This window comes from Nansenia antarctica (assembly GCF_963989245.1).
Source record: "Nansenia antarctica genome assembly, chromosome: 2".
NCBI classification, from domain to species: Eukaryota; Metazoa; Chordata; class Actinopteri; order Argentiniformes; family Microstomatidae; genus Nansenia; species Nansenia antarctica.
Window position 1 is genome coordinate 57,676,187 of NC_137675.1, and position 17,342 is coordinate 57,693,528.

The 17,342-nt window shown below is 44.9% G+C and overlaps 1 protein-coding gene across 1 annotated transcript; it reads right to left on the reverse strand.

Annotated features, from left to right (window-relative positions):
• Nucleotides 1-1,676: 1,676 nt before the first annotated feature.
• On the reverse strand, nucleotides 1,677-5,377 carry rpl3 (ribosomal protein L3). Its single transcript, XM_080524856.1, has 10 exons — nucleotides 5,358-5,377; nucleotides 4,554-4,746; nucleotides 4,092-4,260; nucleotides 3,543-3,678; nucleotides 3,110-3,296; nucleotides 2,758-2,918; nucleotides 2,542-2,643; nucleotides 2,339-2,434; nucleotides 2,108-2,227; nucleotides 1,677-1,825 (listed from the first exon to the last, which is right to left on the reverse strand). The coding sequence occupies exons 1-10, from the start codon at nucleotides 5,358-5,360 to the stop codon at nucleotides 1,781-1,783; spliced, it is 1,212 nt and encodes a 403-aa protein (XP_080380982.1). The 5' UTR covers nucleotides 5,361-5,377; the 3' UTR covers nucleotides 1,677-1,780.
• Between the last annotated feature and the right edge of the window lie 11,965 nt (nucleotides 5,378-17,342).

Here is a 17,342-nt window from a genome sequence, read left to right on the forward strand (position 1 = left end):
TGTGAACATGTGGACCAGCCTGCAGCAGGGGAGCAGAGGGCTGCCGTCAGCCAAGCCACCTCCTCCCACACACAGGAAGGACGTAGGACGGCACGGGGGGGGAAAGGACCAAACAAGCACCTGTCTAGCGGCTCTGCTGCATGTACACAAATCATAAAGGTGTCCCCTCACATTAGATGTATGGGTGAAGACTAATTTAATACATAAGGCTGTTGAATTAATGAACTCTATCAAACAAAAACGCTATGTACACACATCATGGTCGCCAAGTCAGTCAACCTTGGGGCTCAATCTGTGACAGCTGACTTGTACTGTACCAATTAACCACATCTGCTGTATATATTATTGACTGAGCCACCATCTGCAGGTTCCTAACATGCTGACACAGGCAAACTACAAGGCCACCACTAACCAAACACTTAAGACTTCCTTCAGCTCACCCTCAGGGGAGGCACTCTACATTAAAACTATAGGTGAATAAAAAAAAAGCCACTTTAAAAGTCAGCTGATTCTAATCATACATGTCAACCTCAAGTTTAAAGTTTATCATTGACGAGTGCACCTGTTAACCCTGACTAGACCGAGTACCCATGGCATGGTTTAAACTTTAAAGGCATTTTATGACAAAAGGAGAGACAACTTCTTAAGTTTCTTTTTTTATTATACATTTTAAAAAACTGCAGTGCTGGATGAACTCATTCCACCAGACAGAGCTGGAGAACAGGGACTTGAGGCGGTCTCTTCTGTGGTAATGCGGTCCTTGAGTAGTCCCTGTAGGGGAGGAGACAGTTCAGTCAGTGACAAAGGCATCAGCAATTAATTACTACAGCTAAAATAGTGGCATGAGGGGCAGTGTTCCCAGAGAGTGAACAGGGAACAGCACAAGAAGGTACCGTTCCCCTGCCTCACTGAAGTTTTATATAGCACATGTATAAAAAGCCTTGTTCATACTGAGCAGTTGAACCAGGTTCCGAACAGTGCAGGAGGGCATGGACGCAATAGTATGAGAGAAGAATTCTAACATACCATGAGTGCCTTCATTTCCTCTTGTGCCTGGAATGGAGGCATGTGGTGATGAACTTGAGGGTGATCCACAAGGGTATGATGGTTAATCAGCAGCAGCAAGACTACAGGGGACAGAATAAACATTACTCAATAACATTTATTATAACAAAGCACTTTCATTACTAAATGTACACAAGGGGGCAAACTCACCTTGTCCACATCACAGCTCTTCAGCATGATCTCCATAGCGCAAGACCTCAGTGCTCTGGACAGCTCACTCAGTAAGAGTTCACCAGCTCGCCATCCTTGGTGTGGTAGCATTGGCTGACCTTGTAGATCTGGAATAGACAGAACAAACTAGGTTAGGAGGCAATTTTAGAGCATGTCTGTAATGGTTCAATTCTTTGACACCACTTCCCATGTCACTCACCTTGTTGATCTGGCACTGCCAGGCCACCGTACACAGACCACAACAGGTCTGAGGTGGGAGCTTCTTCAGGTCACCCTCAGGGAGGCAACCTCTACATTGATAACACTACAGTACTTTGACTGCCCGCTGATTCCAATCCTCCATGTCGATCTTACCAACAGTTAGAACTGTTTAAACTTCACAAAAGTACCTGTTAAATCCATGTACCTGGTTAGGCTCAGTACAAATGCATTTCATAATAAAGGGAGAGAGCCATGACTTCTTTTGGTCTTTTTATTAAATAACTCTGCAGCAATGTTTGAAACATGCTCATTCCACCACAGACAGAGCTGGAAGACAGAGACTTCAGGCAGTCTCTTCCTTGGCAATGCGGTCCTTCTTGAGTGGTCCCTGTAGGAGAGAAGACATGGGTCAGACAGCGCCAATACAGAGATCAGAGATCAGCAATCAACCACTACAGTGGCACAAGGGGCAATGTTCTCAGTGAGTGAACAGGGAACAGCACAAAACGATACTGCTCCCTGCCACTCACTGAAGTTTAATTTTGCACTGGAATGGAACCCAAGTTCATACTGATCAGGTGAGCCAGGTTACGTACAGTGCAAGGGGGCTGATGGAGTGGTGGGGGACGCCACAAGGTGTGAAAGCAGTAACAGCCATTTTCAAACATACCATGAACGCCTTCTTCTCCTCCACTGTCTGGAATCGGCCATGGCCAAACTTGGATGTGGTGTCGATGAACTTGAGGTCGATCTTCTCAGTGGCACGACGGCTCGTTTGCACAAGTAGAGACTACAGGGGAGAGGAGAAAAAAAAGTCCTCAATACAAAAACATCAAAATATAATTTCAGGGTTTCAGAATTCTTGTATACTGCAACAGGGTGTGGGGGGCAGACTGCTCACCTTGCGCAGGGTGAGCACCCTCTTTTTGGTCCCAATCACACAGCCCTTCAGCATGACGAAGTCGTTGGTCACATCTCCATAGTGGACAAAGCCTCCCTGGAAACATACAAGAGCAACATTGAAGCCAATTGCTCTTCATGACCACAAGCAGTGATTGAAGCGAGGATTCAATTAAGAGGCTTACAGATGTTTGAGGAACTTACCAGGGGGTTGATGCTCTTGTTGGACAGATCATACTCTGTGGAAGCGTTGTTCTTCACCAGCTTGCCATCCTTGGTGTGGTAGCCCTGGCCGATCTTGTAGATCTGGAATGCAAGGAACACAAAACATTTGGATTAGAAGAATTTTACAGATCAAGATTGATTTCTGCAAGGGTCCAGTAACAGGTTCAGGTCTTCATCACCTCCCATGTCACTTACCTTCTTGTTGATTTCTGTGCGGTGGTGGTATCCCTTCTGACCGGCACGGGCCACAGAGAACGCCACACGGGCAGGATGCCAGGCACCGATACAGGCCACCTTACGCAGACCACGATGGGTCTTGCGAGGGAGCTTCTTTGTGCCCCAACGGCTGGTGACACCTGTAGAACAGAATAGTGTGAGTGACACTCCCTGAACCCAACAGTCAGCTTGGTCAAATGAATAACAAACTAGTCTCAGAAGGAAGGCAGCATGGAATATTTCTTCATGCGTATCAGGAGTCATGCCTGACACAGATTTCCGTGGTCTCATCACCGACAACAGTGCTACCATCACATTTAAGCCAGCATACCCTTGTATCCGTGACCCTTGGTGACTCCGATGACGTCGATCATCTCGTCCTGGGTGAAGACGTTGGTGATGGGAACAGCCTGCTCCAGCTTCTCGCGGGCCCAGTCGACCTTATCGCTGATGGAGCCTCCGTTCAGCTGCACCTCCATCAGGTGAGACTTCTTCTGCTTCAAGGGCAGAAGGCGCATCTGTGGGGAGCAGAGAGGGGCAGATAAGAGAATGGTCCATACACACAGGCCTTTACAGTAAGAGTTGACTAATCATTAGGGAAATTGTGGTCTCAGAAGGAAGGCAGAGAACAGTCCTCATGAGTGTCGGACGTCATGCCTGACGCAGTGTTCCGTGTTCTCGTCACTGACACACAAAGGGGGGCAGAATACATAGGAAGGTTCTGGCTATTCCATGAGTGTCGGAATAGTCCAATTCAGACTAACCTGAGTGTGGGCGATGATGCGGACAACCTGGCAGTACTTCTTCATGGAGGCAAAGTCCTTCTCCAGCTGCTTCTTGCCCTCGTCATCCTGCCACTTCTTGCAGTACTTGGTGAAGGCCTTCTTCTTGGACTTGTACCTGAGAGCATGCAGCGCGAGCGGAGGGGAGGGTACAGGAGCAGAGACACACGGTTTGGCACAGGTCCTTCATAACCCCAGAGGGCCAGCGGAAGAACACTGCGCACAGCTGCTTGCCTTCCCTTCCCAGGGGGCAAAGACAACTCAAGGGAGGTTTCGGCTCATGGCACGGTTTCTAAGAAGCCCTTTCCACCGGCCAGAGGAGCCCGGAGCTCATCAGGGCACGAGGCGCCTGAGAGGAGCTGCCACAAGAGGGCACCGTAATGTTAGACATGCTCAGTAAAACACAGGACATGTTTTATACACTGGGCAGCAACATAAAAGCTCCAATATCCAGACAAACTAGTGAAATGCATTTAACAAATATTTAAGACTTTTGGTACGTTTCACAAATGAATGTTGACAATGTCTCACCAGTTCCTGTAGAAGCGACGCTTGCACTCGTCACTGACATGCTCAGCAAAGATGGTCTTGAACGAACGCAGGCCACGAGGGGTCTCGACGTACCCAACAACACCAACCACAATCATGGGAGGAGTCTCCACAATGGTCACTGCCTCAACCACTTCCTTCTTGTTCACCTCTGCAGAAGAGTAGATAACATCGATGGTTAGAGGTTGAACACGAGTCAACATTCCCCTTAGTCTCGTGGATTATTTTTAGCCAATGACATTCGCCTAATGTGCCAATTGTCATCATAGCTCAGGTTAATGTAGACTGCGCTCAGTGCTCGACATTTCAGCAAGGGGGTTAGACCCAATATGTCCGCCCGTCGAGGTGATCATCACAGGCAGAACACTAAATCAAGCACGCCACCCCATATAAACACTTCATTAACGTCTGACACCAGTAAGAATCTTGAGGCCTCCAACTCACTTGAGCCAGGTCTGTCAACTTCACGCACGATGTGGGTCATGCCAGCCTTGTAGCCGAGGAACGCGGTCAGGTGGACGGGCTTGCTGGGATCATCCTTGGGGAAGCTCTTCACCTTACCACGGTGACGTCTGCTCCTCTTGCGGGGCAAGAAACCCAGGGACCCGTGGCGAGGAGCCGAAAACTTACGGTGAGACTGGATGAAACAAACACGAGTTAGATGGTGCACTACAGGCATGGTCACTGAGAAGTTGGCTCACACTCGCATGTAAGCATAGGTCAGAACTCGACATTCAACAGGACCAGCACGAGGCTGGTCAATCTGTCCGCCCGTCGAGGGAATCATCACTTATACCCGGTTGCTCAAGTTTAATCAGAAGTATTATAAGCTAGCCTGCATGCAAAGTAACTAACTACTAAACGCTGGCATCATGGTGCTTAAGGCCCAGCGTCGTATTTAGAAAGGTCATTGCCGATAGATGAAATTAACTAAAAACAGTTGTTTCTAAGTATACATTCCTTGATTTACACCACTGTCCCTAAATAAAAGTAGTCTGTTGCTTAATTGCACTGTAATCATGACAAGGCCTCAGTGAGTACTACCAGCAACCATTTTGGAAGGTACCAGTGTGCCGAATGTAGGCCTACTGTTAAATGTTCACACCATATCACAGATATCACATCAATAATGTCATCTATGTGTAGAGCACTAATACATTGTTATCAGCGAACTAGTTGCAAGACGAAAAAATAACGGATGGCTTGGATGCCTGTAGGATTGAAGTCATAACTTCGACGCGGACTCACCATCTTGTCTGATCCGAATAAAAGAGGCTGAAGAAAAGGATGCGGTCTGTATTTATAGGACGTGCCCAACACGTGACTGAGCGTGACTCCGCCTTGTGGTACTTCTATAATATCCGGTAGCCGCTTGGTGTCGCTGTCACACAGCAGGAGCTCAGGAAGCTCAAGCTAGGATTTGTTTTTATACCATTGAGAAATCTACATTTGATATAACGTATATTTTTGACAACATGGTTAATTGGAAATGTTGTGTGAAAAGTATCAACACAAAGGTTTTTTTTTGTTAGGTTTTTTACAACTGACACCTAAATCACTATAAAGGCATAAAAATAACCAGAGAATAGGATCATAGCATAACATATTTATTATTCCATACATTCAAATTAGGTTATTCCATACATTCAAATTAGGACAAATAAAGTATACACAATTACACAAACAGTTCAGAAGGCAATACTATTCTGTCATATCCAGTGTATTTGTAAAGTCCTGTGAGTCCAATTTCTGGGGTGAGTTATGCACACCTATGAAGTGATTTCTAGATGTGTCAATCCAAATAATGGATATCCATAGAGGAAAAGCCATGCAAGAAAAGGTATTCCCATCTCTTCATTTTCCCTAAGTACAACTTCAATGCTTCCAAATAAAAATTGTCAACACTATGTTGACCCCAACTTTCCTCCATTCTGAAATGCATGCAACTGAATACAGCATAAATTCAACCATGTAAAAACAAATATTATTAACTCCTAACAAACAAATAGATTAGTTCCACTGTGGCCATATTAAGTGCTGAGGATGGTCAACTCTAAAGGCTTCATTCCTCAACGTCTCTGAATGACCTATGTATGGTGTTTAAGTGTTAAGTGTTTCTCAATACTGGCCAAAAGGTATTGGTTAATAGGACATTTAATTTTAAATGCAACCAAAAATGTGTTAGTTTGGCACCATATTTTTTTGTGCGGATTCCAGGGGTATTTCCTGAATGAGTTGGTAATTTGACAGCTTAAGTACCACTTGGCACATTTAATTACAAGTTTTGCTGAATTCTGGCCTTACAATTGAACATAACGTGACATCATTTTTAGGTGTTCCTTTTTTTGGAACATCGTCAAATTTTTCAACAACCAATACGTGATGTGTTTCAGCATGGGTGCACCAGAACACCCTCCCCTAGAACACCCCTACTGGCCACCTAGAGGGGAATGACAAGTTAAGTAATTTTTTCTGTCTCACTCATATTTTTCATTTTATTGACAGATACAGTAGAGATTTTAGACAGGAAGGATGGGTGAGAGAGAGAGGAGGGATGACATGCAAGATATGTCCCCGGCCGGAATCGAACCGGGGACCCTGCGGTTACATGGTCAACGCTGTGTTTAACAGTGTCCTTACTCATGCCGATTCTGGGGGGGGGGGGGGGTACTGTAGTATTAGGTTGGTATGTGTACGGGTGAAAATGGCTCTTACCTGGCTGGACTGGTTGCGTTTCGGGGCTGGTCGTGTTAACAGGAAGTTTGTTGACTGTCTGAGACAACTTTTGCATGTGATGGGAGGTCCTTTGGAGAGCAGCCGACGCGTCCTTGAACTGTGACAAACAAACAAACAAGAGCGCGCACACACACACACACACACACACACACACACACACACACACACAATGCTTTAAGTATTCAAGCAGGGGCAGAAACATGAAGCAATGATAAAAGGCGGAGTGTGTGTGTGTGTGTGTGTGTGTGTGTGTGTGTTAATTCTCCATTGTCACCGCTGTATCCTTAATAGGTGTTGCAGGTTGCATGGGTGGAACCACTGTGGAAAGGATGGGATGTGGGAAACAGAAATCCATTAATCAAAGGGCTGACATGTTCTGTCTGGACAGTCTGAAAAAATCATGTCTAACAGAGGTACATAGTGGCAAGATGCCAGAGACGACAAAATACTGTCTCATTGGGGGCTACCCTGTTTAGACAAGGTTTGTTTATGTGTTTTAAGTAGTTGTAGGTAAACATCAAAACGTACGACAGTCCACGGCGATGACGTCATCGTCTTCGTCATCGTCTATCTCGATGACCTCGGAGGTCTCTGCCCCTCCGCCTCCGTCGTCATCTGAACTGCTCTCTCTGTACGTCAGCCCCACCTTGCGGTAAGCCTGTTTTACTAATGTCTCGCACTCCGCTATGGACCTGGGGGACACAGACAGGAGAAAAACACATACAAGTATACATGTTATGTAGTATACACGCACACGTGCACACACACACACACACACACGTGCACACACACACACACACACACACACACACACACACACACACACACACAAACACTCACTGGATAGTATTTTTGAAGAGTGTGTCCAAAGTTGCCTTCTCTTGCTCCTTCTGCTCCACCCACTCCTTTAACTCAGCGAGCTTGGTCTTCCTCTGCTGTATAGAGTCGCTCCTCTCAACCTCATTTGCAATCCATTTCTTCAACTCATCGAGAGAAACACCCAACTCTTCCGCCAGGCTCGGGTCCCAGTCCTCCACCTCCATACTGAGAGAGAGAGAGAGAGAGAGAGAGAGAGAGAGAGAGAGAGAGAGAGAGAGAGAGAGAGGATGGGACAGAGGGGAAGGGAGAGTACAAGGAGGTAAAGGGTAATAATGCGTAAGAATTGACAGCAGGTACTCAAGTCACCTAAATACAGGGTTCGAGTTATGTGGGAGCCAATGGGAGCTGAGCTCCCATAAGGAAGGTCTGAGCTCCCATGAAAGCAGTAAAATCATACATCTGTGGGGGTCGCTAATAATACATGACCACAACCATTATTTTATCATAAATGTCAATGTAATTGTCAATTTTATTCCCGGGAACCGTTATTATTATTTCGCCGAACTACCACACAGCACACCTCGGACAGGCGGTTCAGGACCATGTTCGCAAGGACAAACAGACTGAAGCTCAGCTTCTACCCCAGGGCCATTCAGGCCCTGAACACAGCAAAGACCTAGGTTCTAGGCCCTGGACAATCTAGACAATTTGATGGCAGCTACTAGATTGAAATCAAGTGCAACACTGAAACACAACTGTGAACATTTCAAACCTGCAAACTGCGACACTTTAAATGAATGTGCAATAACACTATGTGCAATATGACAACCCTCGGGTACATAAGGTTCAGAGATAGGAAATGTTAGAATAGGTATAGCATAGCATAGAGTACAGCACAGTGTTGTATTGTATAGTATAGTAGTGGATAGTGTACATAGCCTTTATTTATGTAAACCAGCTCTTTTCCCTTCTTGTTTTTAGTTTTTTTTTTTCCTAGCACCAGGGGAGCCCCCCCTCCCAAATTTCGTTGTTTGGTACCTGTACTATATCAATGACAATAAAGACCATTCATTCATTCATTCATTCATTCATTCATTCATTCATTCAGCGAATCCGCAGAAAACCGCTGATAATTTCCCTACCAGTGAAACAGACCGTTTTGGGGGATATATAATTTCCCTTTCGTATTGGGAAATGAGTGCGTACAAAGTACTCATATAGTGAATTCAAATAGTAAATAAAATCATCATAAAATCATGAATAACTCTTTGTATAGTTGTATATTGCAATAATACATGTATGATTGTCACAAAATCCCACGGGACACGTGGACCTTCGGGAATCACTAGGCTACCGCTAGCTGGTAGTGACAGTTTAATGGACATGCTGCGTGTTAACGAGCATGCTAGGCCTCATTATCATTATCTACTTAGCAGTGGCTAGGGTCATTAGTTGTAGGCCTACTGTACTAACCTTTTTGCAAAGTTGCCTAATACATCGATAGGACAGTCGACGGCTGGTCAAAAATAAGGTTTGGATTTATTAGAAACGAATCTGGCAACGTGCTAGTGTTCTCTTCGGTGACGGAGGAGAAGTGACGTGTGCCGCTGATGGACAGATGTCACGTGATTTGATTGAGGAATTGTCTACGACACTTCAATTAATAATAACTTTATTTATATATATATATATATATATAGCACTTTACGTCAAAGTGCTTTACAAGTACAATAGGTAAAAAACAACACATTTTAAACAATATAAAAACAGCTATTTCAATTTTAAAAACACACAATTTCGCACCACAAATATAATAGGTAAAAACAAAAAATTTAAACAAATTTAAAAACAACTATTTCAATTTAAAAACACACATAAATTACAACAGCACAAAAAAAACAGCTTATGACATGTAGACAACGCAAAACAGGTGGGTCTTTAGCTTATTTTTAAACACTTCTACTGATTCTGCTTGTCTGATATCCAGTGGAAGACGGTTCCAGAGAGTTGGTGCACGGAAGGAGAACGCACGCTCACCGATTGTCTTTCTTCTAACCCAGCGGAATAATGAGCAGGGCAGAGCCTTGTGAGCGCAGAGCCCTTGAGGGCACATATGGGACGAGAAGGTCCTTTAAATAAGAAGGAGCAGTGCCATTTATAGCTTTGTATGTTAACAGGAGCAACTTGAAATCCGCTCTAACATGGACAGGGAGCCAATGAAGGGAGGCCAGCAGCACTGGTGAGATATGGTCGTATTTCTTGGACCCAGTCAAAATGCGAGCTGCAGCATTTAGCTCGTCTCCGTTTATGTATGTGAATTCATCTTTAGTGGCATTATTAATGGACAGTTATTTTAACGCAGGGATAATGATGATCAAAATTAAATACCTGCGCAATCCCCTCCTTCGATAACTGGCAGTTTGCATGACTCCCCTTGAGGACAGTGCAATCACTGATTTGGCATTTAGTAACACAATGAGGGGAAAAAGTGGATGGCTATGTCAGGAAGGAAGAGACATAATTGATATGCAGGTGGTTTTGATTGGCAAGGTTATAAATATATTCAGATTGCTTAACCAGGACTAGGTTTTATTGAAGCAATCCTATAGTACACACACACACAATATACTATATGAACTATTGTTAACACAAAACAAGTCATGTCGGTGCTCTCTTTCCATTCCAAACGTCGATATCTCGAGGAAATAATGAATGAATGGAATGAATGGACTTTATTGTCATTGCTACAGTACAGGTACCAAACAACGAAATTTAGGAGGGGTGGCTCCCCTGGTGTTAGGAAAGGGGGAAAAAAAGAAAAAAAACTTTAAAAAAAAAAATCACAAGAAGGGAAGGAGCTGGTTTACATAAATAAAGGCTATGTACACAATCCACTGTACTATACTGTACAGATAGACGACTAGGGTTGTCATATTGCACAATAGTATTGTTTCACGTTATTTAAAGTGTCACAGTTTGCAGGCTTGAAATGTACATGTTTGTGCCTCAGCACTACACCTGATTTTTTCAGTCCAGCAGCTGCCATACAATCCGTCCAGACTGTCCAGGGCCCAGAACTTAGGTCTTTGCTGTGTTCAGGGCCTGGACGGCCCTGTGGTAGAAGCTGTTCTTCAGTCTGTTTGTCTTAGCGGCCAGGGTCCTGAACCGCCTTTTCGAGGGCAGCCTGGTAAAGTGTACGTACCCAGGGTGGGTCGGGTCCCTGGAGATCTTGGAGGCCTTCCTGAGACAGCGTGTGTTGTACAGCTCTTCCAGAGAGGGGAGGGGGGCGCCGGTGATCTTCTGTGCTGTTCTCACGACTCTCTGTAGCGCATTTCTCTCCGCTGTTGTGCAGCTGGAGAACCAGTTGCAGATGCCGTAGGTGAGGATGCTCTCCACTGCGCCGCGGTAAAAGGTTACCAGTATCTCCTGCTTGCTGTGTTCCTTCCTGAGGCATCTCAGGGTGTATAGCCGCTGTTGTGCCCTCTTGATGGTGCCTTTTGTGTTGTCCTTCCAGGTCAGGTCATCCCGCATGTGCATCCCCAGGAATCGGAGGGTTGAGACTCTCTCCACGCTCTCTCCGTCGATGAGCAGGGGCTGGATCTCGGACTTTTTCCTCCTGAAGTCTACGATGATTTCCTGGGTCTTTGACTTGTTCAGCAGCAGGTTGTTAACCTTGCACAGCTTGCTCAGTTGCTCTACCTCATCCCTGTACGCCGCCTCGTCCCCCCCCGAGATACATCCCACCACGGTGGTGTCGTCTGCAAACTTTACGATGGAGTTGCTGGGGTGGACGGGGGTGAAGTCGTAGGTGTAGAGGTTGTAGAGGATGGGGCTTAGCACGCAGCCCTGGGGGGACCCAGTGCTGAGTCTGAGGGCTGTGGAGGTGTGGGGGCCCACCCGCACCCTCTGGGGGCGGTCGGTCAGGAAGTCCTTGATCCACGCACATATAGAGTGTGATAGACCCAGGTCTAGTAGTTTGGTCACTAGCCTGTCTGGAAGGATGGTGTTGAAGGCGGAGCTGAAGTCCACGAAGAGCAGTCTCGCGTAGCTGTTTCCCCTCTCCAGGTGGGATAGAGTGGCGTGGAGAGTCGTCGCGATGGCGTCCTCTGTGGACCTGTGGGCTCTGTAGGCGAACTGGTATGGATCCAGGTTGGGCGGGAGGCGTGTGAGTATGTGGGCCCGGACTAGTTTCTCTAAGCACTTCATGATGATTGGTGTGAGTGCCACCGGGCGGTAGTCGTTTAGGCAGCTCACCGTGCTTTTCTTCGGGACTGGGATGATAGTTGAGGTTTTCAGGCAGGGTGGGACGGTGGCCTGGGACAGGGACTGGTTAAAGATGTTGGTGAAAACCCCGGCCAGCTGGTCGGCGCAGTCTCTCAGCACCCGTCCCAGGACGCCATCCGGCCCCGAGGCTTTCCTGGGGTCCACCGCCTTCAGTACGCGTCTCACTTCATGCTCTGTGAGGGTGAGGCTGCTGAGAGCTGGAGAGAGTGGTGTTTGTGTTGCGGTTACCTCCGTTCGCCCCTCGTCGAACCGGGCGTAGAAGGTGTTCAGCTTTCCCGCCAGCAGGGGGTCGTCCTCTGCGGCTGTGAGCCTGTTGGCTCTGAAGTTTGTCATCTGCTGAACCCCCTGCCACATCCGCCTGGAGTCGTTGCTCAGGAGGCATTCCTCAATCTTCTCTCTGTGGTCTGCCTTGGCCGCTTTGATTCCGCGCTCAATCGATTAATACCGTGCTCATAAACAGTCAATTGAGTAGCATGAACATAGTATTTAAATTGGGGGGGGGGGGGGGGGAACACTAGACATGCAAATTACATCACAACTACGGAACTACAACTTTTAAGGGTCGGAAGCGGCACGTAAAGACACATTTAGCAGCATTTCGTGATGTTAGAATTGTAAGGTTCTATCTCCATTTTTGTCAATATTGAGTTTTTTACATAATCTGATCCATTGTCATGAAAGTACTGGTTGAAGTCAGTGTCAAGTTTGAATTGGACAGATGTGCTTTAACTATTTTCACCACAGGACCTCTGTCAGCATCAGTGGTGGCGAGATGGCCATCAAGCAGTGGGAAACAGCTCACATCTCCATCCTTACATTTCCTCTCCCATAATTTAACCTTCTTTATAAATCCATTCACTTTGTCATACATGTTTAAGGATGTGTGAGTACTTGCCCTGAAGTGAAAGGTTGAGCTCATTCAGCTTAGTGAAGACATCAGCAAGATATGCCAGCTGCGCAACCCACACTGCATCCTCAAACAGGGCTGCAAGAGGTGGTCGTTTTCTGTCAGGAAAGCAAACACCTCGTTGCGCAATTCATAGAGCCGCAGCAGCGTTTTGCACGAGACAGCCAGCGAACGTCTGTGTGAAGCTGCTCATGCTCTGACCCGCTGCCATGACAAAGAGTTTGACCCTAACCCTAACCCAACCCAGGGCCGTTTGGGAGATATGCGAGACCCTGTGTTTTTTGCCTGTTTTCGTCGCTAACAGAGCTAACTCACTGTAGCTATTGTAACATCATCACCATAGAAACCAGCCAGGCTGTGCTAGCTAGCCTAGTTAGCTTCTCAACACTTGGCTAGAACAGTTTGGGAAAAATGTTTTATCTGACAGACTTTAATGGTCAGTCTTACCTGGCTGTAACTGCCTCCATCCTTAACACCGTCGTGTAGTATAACAGTTTAAAATGTTCAAAGTAACATATAAACATATAAAACTATATGAATATAGAATTGAACTGAAGTCCTTTATGTTGTGTGTCTTTAATCCCTGCGGTGAAACTGTCATATCGGCTCGCGCTGGCAGGGTTGCCAGATGGGATTGACATATTCCTGCCTAACCACAGTGTAAAAACCACTAAATCCATAAAATAAAATAAAAAAGCCCAAAACCTTAGATTATCAGAAAAACTCTAATTACTATTGGGCAGGTGCCCAAATGCTTCCCCCCAAAATAATAATATGGTCCCTTGCCTGGCGCTTTGGAGGGCCTCGCCAGCAGGGTACACATTTTTTAATTTATTTTTTACCCTGCCTCACGCGAGGCCCTCCAAAGCGCGAGGCCCTGTGCCACCGCCCCAGCTAGCCCCCCCTAAAAGCGGCCCTGCCCTAACCCTAACCCTAACCCTAACCCAAACCCTAACCCTAACCCAGCGAACGTCTGTGTGAAGCAGTAGCTGCTCATGCTCTGACCCGCTGCCATGACAAAGAGTTTGAAACAGTCTGTGGTTCATTGGCCGGGACTGAATGAAGTTAATCACCTTAACTGCGTCGTCCATAACTGCACTTAACTCGTGGCTCATCCTTTTGCTGGCGAGTGCCTCCCGGTGAATAATACAGTATATATCCACTTAATTTGGGGGTTCACCTTCATCACACGCCCAAGCAGCCCACGCACCTTACCCGTCATTGCAGATGTGACTGCAGGATTTCCACAGAAGCTGTCAATAATCAGAAATATTTCCTCGCCAGTTGTCTTCCCTGGCAGCGTCTTGCAAAACAAGATATGCTCATTTATGTCCGACTCTTCTTTATAACGCACAAAAGCCAGCAGCTGAGCCTCCCCACTGACCGAGGTCATTTCATCTCATTGCAAAGAGGCGAACTGACCTGCTTGCTTCGTTTGATCCACCACTTGTCCGACAATATTTATGGACATATCATCAATCCGACGGGAGACGGTATTGTTTGATAATGGTACAGACTTGAACGCGTCAGCTGCTTTGTTGTCCAGCATAGTTTTAGCCAAAATCATAGCGGCAGGCAAAATCAGATCTTCGGCGATTGAATGTTTTTTTTTTTTTTTACTTAGCCACCAGTAATGAAACAGCATAGGACGCCTCCAGTGCTTTGCTTGACACACTTGCCGCTTTCTTCAGTGTAGCCTGACTTGACTTGAACTCTGACAGTTTTCGCTTGAAAAAGTCGTCAGTTTTACCAACAGTTGCTAGGTGTTTGGTGCTCTGGTGTCGCTGTAAATGGGCTGGCTTCATTGAATTATTAGCCAGGACTTCGCCGCAGAAAAAGCACTGTGGCTGTGGTGGATCAGATCCTGAATATGCCATACACACAGTTATATTAATAATGTATATAGCTTATAGATGTGTTGCTGACCATAAGAGGAACAATCGAATTAGTGTTTAAGTGAATTGTGTTATGTTAAAATCCACTTTTGTAAAAATAGGCCTACCTATTACAATATGACAATGTTTTCGTTGTTTTAATACAATGAATGATACTAATTGAAATGACAATGAATGAGTAATAGCTATAGTTTCAAATTAAGTTGTTTGTTGTAGCAGATTATCATATTTACACCATGGCACATTATCTTTTATAATCTACTGTGTTATTATTTATGTAGCCTATTTTATAGCCTTAATAGATTTTCTGTGTCTCTCCAGTCTTGACGTTTTGCGCAAGTTCGGTCATCTATTCTCCGGCAGATAATAATAATACAACGTGGGTAAGAACGTCTCGATAACTTGTCGAAGTGGATCAATCGACACGACACTTCATGCGATGGGTTCGTTATAACAGATCGTGAGCTTAGAATGAAGAGGTTCTATCTCCGTCTAGGGTAGTTCAGAGATATTGAGCGTCAAAGTTTTTACATTGCATTATTATGATTATGTTTTGTGAGATGGAACCTTTGTATTTTATGAATTACTAACTCAAAAATGTCAACATTTTTAAAATAACACCACACAGGCATTAATACACACAGGCATTAATACACACAATGGATCAGATTAGGCCTATGTAAAAAAAACAAAAAACTCAATTTTGACAAAAATGGAGATAGAACCTTACAATGCTAACGTCACGAGATATTGGAGATCATGGAAAAGGTCCACCGGTTCTCTTGTCTGAAGTGTTTCATGGTGAGGAAGCTACACTGACGGTGTTTCAGGTGGAGCTGGCGCCCCTGGCGGACTCCGAGCGCTACTACTGCTGAGAGCGCGTCAGCAGCTACATACAGTTCAGCGGTCATGGAAACGTTCTGCACGTTGAAAGTTAGAAACGCCGCTGGCCCTAAAACCGTTCCTGCCTGGCCTTATTTTGAGAAAATGTTAATTTAATGTCTGTTCATCTATAGACCGACATGCCCAGCCGACGCGCAACATATTACATATTTTTCAGAAAAAAAAATACATATTCAGTGTCTTTCTGTATTTAGAGCCTGTCTGGACGAACAACGTTGATGTGATATTGCTAAGTAAAATACATAAATAATTATGTTAACAACTGATTTAGGCCTACTCATATTATTTATTATTGTAGCTGGCATCTGGCAAGGCAAGGCAAGGCAAGTTTATTTGTATAGCACATTTCATACAACAGGGGCAATTCAAAGTGCTTTACATGCATTATTTAAAAATACAGCAAGAGGAGCATAAGAAAATAAAAATTACAATGAATAAAAGCACATATAAGAAGTAAATAGATAAAACATTTAAAAAGACAATAGTTAATGGAAAAAAGACATTGATAGAAGTGTTTGTGTTTAATCATAACTGGTGCAAAACATGAAGGTTTTTAGCTTAGATTTAAATATTTTAAGGGTTTGGGCCTGTTTGATTTCTTCAGGGAGTTTGTTCCAGGAGCATGCAGCAGCGTGACTGAAAGCTGCTGCACCGTGTTTTGGTTTTACTCTTGGAATTATTAGCTGATTTGTCTCAGCTGACCTTAGGGACCTTGCGGGAATATAGGGTGGGAGGAGATCTGATATGTATTTTGGTCCAAGACCATTTTGTGATTTGTATGTAATTAGGAGGATTTTGAATTCAATTCTCTGAGAGACTGGTAGCCAGTGCAGGGATCTCAGGATTGGTGTAATGTGTTCAAATGTCTTTGTTTTTGTTAGGACCCTAGCAGCGGCGTTTTGGATGAGCTGCAATTTACGAACAGCTCCTTTAGATAGGCCTGTTAGTAGACCATTACAATAATCAAGTCTACTCGAAACAAATGCATGGATGAGTTTTTCAAGGTCTTGCTTGGACATGAAACCTTTCATTCTTGTTATGTTTTTCAGGTGATAGTAGGCTGATTTAGTTATTGAGTTTATGTGGCTGTTGAAGTTTAGATCGGAGTCTAGAATTACACCAAGATTTCTGACCAGTTTTTTACTGTGAAGAGAGAGAGAATCAAGTTTTGCACTGACTTTCGATCTTTTGTCAGGTGCACCAAATACAATTATCTCTGTTTTGTCCTTGTTTAGTTGGAGGAAGTTTTGTGTCATCCAGGCGTTTATTTGCTCAATGCAATTACAGAGATTGTCAATGGGACTATAGTCGTTCGGTGAGAGGGCTATGTAGATTTGAATGTCATCCGCATAGTTGTGGTAGGCAATTTTGTTCTTTTTTATGATGTGTCCCAATGGAAGCATGTAGAGATTGAATAGAAGGGGGCCAAGGATTGACCCTTGGGGAACCCCACATGTCATTTTAATTTGGTCAGATACAAAGTTGCCAATGGAGACATAGTAGCTTCTGTCCTGTAGGTAGGATCTAAACCAGTTTAGGGCAGTGCCCGAAAGTCCTACCCAGGTTTTTAGTCTATCTATTAGAATGTCATGGTCTACAGTGTCAAAGGCAGCACTAAGATCTAGTAGTACCAAAACTGAGATTTTTCCGGAGTCTGTGTTTACGCGAATGTCATTAAGGACCTTAATA

Excerpts from the sequence above, each read along its gene's own strand:
- rpl3 (XM_080524856.1), bottom strand. Across the intron at positions 3,679-4,091 it reads CGTCGCTTCTACAGGAACTG|GTACAAGTCCAAGAAGAAGG; the intron begins GTGAGACATTGT and ends GCATGCTCTCAG. Across the intron at positions 1,826-2,107 it reads AGGAGAAGAAGGCGTTCATG|GGACCACTCAAGAAGGACCG; the intron begins GTATGTTTGAAA and ends TCTCTCCTACAG.